The sequence below is a fragment of the Adiantum capillus-veneris genome, chromosome 29 (genome assembly GCF_014529385.1).
Source record: "Adiantum capillus-veneris isolate H3 chromosome 29, ASM1452938v2, whole genome shotgun sequence".
Lineage (NCBI taxonomy): Eukaryota > Viridiplantae > Streptophyta > Polypodiopsida > Polypodiales > Pteridaceae > Adiantum > Adiantum capillus-veneris.
The window spans coordinates 133,186,777-133,192,987 of record NC_140959.1 but is presented as its reverse complement, the minus strand read 5'-3'; the positions used below and the strand labels follow the sequence as shown (position 1 = coordinate 133,192,987).

General features: G+C 45.6%; 1 protein-coding gene across 1 annotated transcript; it reads left to right on the top strand.

The window, feature by feature from the left end:
* Window positions 1-2,568: 2,568 nt before the first annotated feature.
* LOC147419942 (11S globulin seed storage protein Ana o 2.0101-like) lies at window positions 2,569-4,878 on the top strand. The gene is made up of 5 exons (XM_086505313.1): window positions 2,569-2,983; window positions 3,074-3,270; window positions 3,414-3,806; window positions 3,945-4,162; window positions 4,299-4,878. The coding sequence occupies exons 1-5, from the start codon at window positions 2,584-2,586 to the stop codon at window positions 4,702-4,704; spliced, it is 1,614 nt and encodes a 537-aa protein (XP_086361439.1). The 5' UTR covers window positions 2,569-2,583; the 3' UTR covers window positions 4,705-4,878.
* The last annotated feature ends 1,333 nt before the right edge of the window (window positions 4,879-6,211 follow it).

The window sequence follows — 6,211 nt, the reverse complement described above, 5'->3', positions numbered from 1 at the left end:
GTGCCTTAAATCTCATGTCAGATCCTACATGGATAGCATATAGGAGGCGTATACATATGGTTTTGTTTGAATAATTTATGTTAAAAAACGAAGGGAACTTTGCCAAAATTTCTGCGAGAGCACGGTTGATTTTGGTGCTGCTCGCTTTCTTGGGCAGAGGACAGTCAATCTGGTTGTGGCTGTGTCCATCTTTTCACTGGGCACAGGCTAAGCTGCTTGTCCTCTGCCAAAGAAATTTTTTTCCTGTTACGATCGTCGCAATCTGCGATGCTAGGCACGTCGAAATATGCGTCGATAACAGTACCTTTCGACGCGTATATCGACGCATATTGCGACGTTTTTGTAGGGACGCGTATTTCGACGATTTTTTCGACGGGGTGCGTCGAAACCTGCGTCGAAGGCCCCCTTTTTTGTTGGAGTGACGATTTTCGAAAAAGAAAAGAAGAGGAGAATCAAGGCAGATTCTCCTCATCCAATCGTGTGGAGAGAGAGAGAGAGAGAGAGAGAGAGAGAGAGAGAGAGAGAGAGAGAGAGAGAGAGAGAGAGAGAGAGAACACAGAAAGTGCTTGAACAGCTTCTTGTCAAGGGCGTTATCGCTTGAAGTCAACGGCAAGGCGGCAGGCAAAGTTGAAAGGTGGGCAATCTTTTTTATTAATGCAATGGGCTGCGTTGAAGTAGTTGACGATTGGCGCTGTGCAACTGGTTAGATGATGGGGCGTAAGGTCCTTGATACCCTCACGCGCAGGTTCGAGTGTTCGCTCTTCTGCCTTTTTATGAGGTGAAGGTAATATGGTGACCTTTCAGATGGAAGGAAGGAAGGAAATCATAAATAAAGAATCTAGTCAATGAGAGCTAGCTCAGTTGGTAGAGCAAGAGCCCCTTGTGTCAAAGGTCTTGGTTTCAAACCCCCTTGACAACTCGCATGACATGTAGCCCTTAGGGGCTGTTCCGCTAGTCCAAATGATGGATTGGCCACCCTAACCCGGCTGGGATGACTCACCTTAAGAGTCGGATTGCCTCCACCTACCGGGGTTGGGTGTGTGTGTTGTAATTTCAAAGTTCTACTTTCTCAAAAAAGAAAATCATCATCATCATCAGCTTAAACTTTGTTAATCTTATTGTTAAATCATGGCGTCGTTAACGGCCCGCGTAATCTTTGTAAGTAGCTTAAACTCCTTAAATTTCAATCAATCCAAGTGACAGCGTCGTTAACGAGCCGCCTTGGCTATTGATAATTAAGTTGTACTCAAAGCTTTACTCAAGATTTATTGATGATTACAGTGATTGTTGAAGCTATCTGTGTCTGTTGATCTCTCTCACACACATCTCTTGAAGTATTGAATGATCTTGATGCTTCAGGAGAGCCTGTAGACTGGGAGGCCTTAGAGTCTTGCTGATCGATTGAGGTGAGACGTTAATATGTGTGAGTTGATTTAATTAAATAAGTATATGTGAAGTAATATCAATACTAATTTTGTGACTTATCCTATGTGCAGGTTGTGACGTCTAGTCATCAGTGGATTTCATATATGGTTATGGTTTTGCACAAAGTTCGTTTCATTTCTTCCATCAAGTTGTGCCTTAAATCTCATGTGAGATCCTACATGGATAGCATGTAGGAGGCGTATACATATGGTTTTGTTTGAAAAATTTATGTTAAAAAACGAAAGGAACTCTAGATCTGCCGAAATTTCTGCGGGAGCACGGTTGATTTTGGTGTTGCTCGCTTTCTTGGGCAGAGGACAGCCAGTCTGGCTGTGGCTGTGTCCATCTTTTCACTGGGCACAGGATAGGCTGCTTGTCCTCTGCCAAAGAAATTTTTTTCCTGTTACGATCGTTTGCGACTAGGACGTCGAAATATGCGATAACAACCTTTCGACGCGCACATATTGCGACGTTTTTGTAGGGACGCATATTTCGACGATTTTTTCGACGGGGTGCGTCGAAACCTGCGTCGAAGGCCCCCTTTTTTGTTGGAGTGACGATTTTCGAAAAAGAAAAGAAGAGGAGAATCAAGGCAGATTCTCCTAATGCAATCGTGTGGGGAGAGAGAGAGAGAGAGAGAGAGAGAGCACAGAAAGTGCTTGAACAGCTTCTTGTCAAGGGCGCTATCGCTTGAAGTCAACGGCAAGGCGGCAGGCAAAGTGGAAAGCTGGGCAATCTTTTTTATTAATGCAATGGGCTGCGCTGTAGCAGTTGATGACTAGCGCTGTGCAACTGGTTAGATGATGGGGCGTAAGGTCCTTGCTACCCTCACGCGCAGGTTCGAGTGTTCGCTCTTGTCCCTTTATGAGGTGAAGGTAATATGGTGACCTTTCAGATGGAAGGAAGGAAATCATAAATAAAGAATCTATGAAATAAATGAATAAAATAAAGGGAGAGCGAGTAGGTAGTACGTATGAAATTATATCAAAAGGCAATTTTGAGTTTTAAGAAAGAGAGTTGCATGTAATGAAGATTTTTCCAAATTGAGAGGGGCTTCGCAGAGGCCGCGTATCGACACTGCGCCGGGCATGCTCTTTCCAAACTCATCTTCCAGCTGCGCGCTACTATAAAAGGCGACCACTGCACTCCTGCTTCTTTATGCGTAGCAGGGTGCCCACTAGATCAGTTGTAGCTACGGCGAGCGTAGGGAAGCTAGTGCTTAGTCTTCTTCTGCTCCTTGGTCTCTTGACCACCTCCTTTGCCTCTTGCGAGGCTAGTCGTGGTGGCAGGGAGAGGGAGCCCCGTGAGCATGAGGAAGAGGAAAGGGGAAGACGCCCTCATCGTGGCCGCGAGGAGGAAGAGCGTGGCTATCCTCAAATCGAGCTCGGCCGGCCTCGGGAACAGCTTCAGTCAGAGGGGGGACGACTTCGTGTTTGGAGTGAAGAGATCGATGCCATCCGCAATGCGCATGTGGGCATAGCGGAGCTCGAGCTGGAAGAGAATGGGTTGCTGGTGCCACAGTATTCGGATGCGGACAAGATTGCCTATGTTTTGCAAGGTCCATTTTGACATTACCTTTGTAGTTTGTGATTAATGGTCTTTCTCTTGCTTAGCTCTCGCTGAATGGTAATTGTAATCTGCGGTGCAGGGTCCGGTAAAATGGGTGCTGTCATCCCCGGTGCTGAGAGCGAGTATCAGCGAACTTATATTCGGAAAGTGCAGCGGGGGGATGTTGTTGCCCTGCCCAAGGGAACTGTTTACTGGTGGTATAATGACGGCAATGAGCGTCACCGTGTTCTATGCGCAGGCGATACCAGCTACGGAGCCAATCCCGGGCGCTTTCATGTAATCAGCAAACCCTTGCTAGTGCTATATGAGATCTGGAAAATTGTGAATGAATTATAACATGATTAGTTATTCACTGCTGGTAAAAGTGGAATCATGTTACTTATAGTAAAAACTGCTGGTAAATGGACTTTTGTATGCAGCAATTTGGACTTGCTGGTAGCAAGCAGGCCAGGTTTGGATCTTTGCTTCATGGATTCAGCAAAGACACTCTCGCCACCGCATGGGGCGTCGACGAACAAACGATCCAGTCTCTCCTTGAGCGCCAAAACGAAGCGGGCATTGTGAAAGCGAAGCAAAAGATCCACTTCCCACAGATACCCGAGCGGCGCAGCAGGAGAGAGGAAGAGGAAGAGAGCAACACCTTCATGGAAACTTCAGGCCCTTCCCACTTTGAGGAGCTCAAGTACAGCATAAGGGATGAGTTTCCGGACCTCTATGTAAAGAATGGTGGTGCTCTCAATAGAGTCAATTGCTATAAGCTGCCCGCTTTGCATCAGATTGGATTTAGTGCAGTGAAGGTGTCCTTGGAGAAGGTAATTAACAGCTTTTAAAAAATTATGCTTGTTCAATTAATACAAAGTAGGACAGCGATAAATTAGTTTAAGGATTGAAGACTGTAATTAATAAAGGATAAGACAGTCTGCTGAATGTTGAATTCTCGCTTCCATCAGAATGCAATGATGGCGCCTTCGTTCGTGCACAATGGGCACGAACTTTTCTACTTCACTCGAGGGAACGGCCGAGTTCAAGTGGCGAGCGGAGACGGGGAGAATGTGTTCGATCAAGAAGTGCGTGAGGGCACTATGCTAGTTATTCCTCAGTTCTTCCCTTCAGTGAAAATTGCAGGAGACCAAGGACTTGAATGGATCAAGCTAGTTACATCATCAAGGTTTCTTTTGAACATAATTGCTCAGCATCATGTCGTCGCACAGTATTGAATGATAATGCAGCGCATTTTAAGTGCATGTAATGCATTTTTGATCTCCTCAATGGTTTTCCTTGGATCTCCTGAATGCTTTTTGCAGCCCTCGCACCACCTTCCTGGCAGGCAAGAACTCGGTCTACCGTGGTATCCCTAAGCAAGTTGCCGCCGCCGCCTTCAATGTCGATGAACAGCAGCTCAGAGAACTTGGCAGGGATGAGGAGGTCTTCTTCCCCCCCTCCAAAAGAGGGCGACGAGGTGACCGGGGCAATGAGAGTGTAGGCAGAAAGGAGAGCGAACAGCAGCAGAAACAACGTGAAGAGGAAGAGCAGAGGAGACTGCGGGAGGAGGAAGAGGAGAGGCGCAGGCGTGAAGAAGAGCGCAGGCATGAAGAGGAACGCAGGAGGGAGGAGGAGCAGAGGCGGAGGCGGAGGCGCGAGGAGGAAGAGAGAAGGAAGCATCGACGTGAGCTGCCAGCTTGGGCTCTGGCTTCTCTTGAGGTGCTATGAAGACTGTAGACAGCAGAAGTAGTGGGGTGTCATGTGTCTAGATAAATAAGAGCTGCAACTGGAGCTTTTATATTACCTTCCGGCCTACTTTTTGCTCGTATGTCATGCTCACGCGCAGCAAAGCCTGAGTTTTGGAATTATATATAATAACAGAATCTATCGACAGTTTTGCAAGCCTGCGTCTCAATTTTCTTTTTTTACCATAAATTTTTGATGCACAGGGCCGCTTTGAGAGAGTTTCTAGCAACACAGGGCCGCTTTGAGCCTCAAGAGCGTACCTAAATAATGCTTTTTCAAGTTTAGTAGAACTTTCTTGTAGAAAATCCATATTTGGCTCCTCGAGTCGGGTTTTCACTCTGTTTCTAGGATGGAAGTTTGTCATGCTCGATATACTATTGGTACCTTCGTCCGCACACTTAATTATAGAACTTGAGAGCTCGAGTATTGTGCCAAATATCGACGGGGCTCTAGTGACTATTGTAGCATCATGATATATAGCCCCACACATTAGCCAAGCTTTATATTGCTTCTGTGGGGCTCTAGTGACTATTGTAGCATCATGATATATAGCCCCACACATTAGCCAAGCTTTATATTGCTTCTGTGCCTGTGTGCTTGAGCATGTGTGTGTGGCATTTTGTAGTGTCCCAGCTTATTAGACGGTGTTTATTGGTGTTGGTGTGGGGCAAGGAAACCCTAACCTAAAAATATGGAGGCAGTCACACACATCCATAAAGGAGAACGATCTTTTTACCAAATTAGACAGGATGACTCCAAGCATAAACTTTTGGAGGGAGTCAACACACATCCATAAAGGGTATGATGGACTCCAAGCATATAAACTTTTGGAGTTTACATAACATCTGGCCATTAGATGGTACCATTGAATGTCAATTCATACTCCAATATGGAACTTCTTTAATGAGCCTTGATGAGATCATACCCCCTCGCGATGTTTATTAGAAAATCCATATTTGGCTCCTCGAGTCGGGTTTTCACTCTGTTTCTAGGATGGAAGTTTGTCATGCTCGATATACTATTGGTACCTTCGTCCGCACACTTAATTATAGAACTTGAGAGCTCGAGTATTGTGCCAAATATCGACGGGGCTCTAGTGACTATTGTAGCATCATGATATATAGCCCCACACATTAGCCAAGCTTTATATTGCTTCTGTGGGGCTCTAGTGACTATTGTAGCATCATGATATATAGCCCCACACATTAGCCAAGCTTTATATTGCTTCTGTGCCTGTGTGCTTGAGCATGTGTGTGTGGCATTTTGTAGTGTCCAGCTTATTAGACGGTGTTTATTGGTGTTGGTGTGGGGCAAGGAAACCCTAACCTAAAAATATGGAGGCAGTCACACACATCCATAAAGGAGAACGATCTTTTTACCAAATTAGACAGGATGACTCCAAGCATAAACTTTTGGAGGGAGTCAACACACATCCATAAAGGGTATGATGGACTCCAAGCATATAAACTTTTGGAGTTTACATAACATC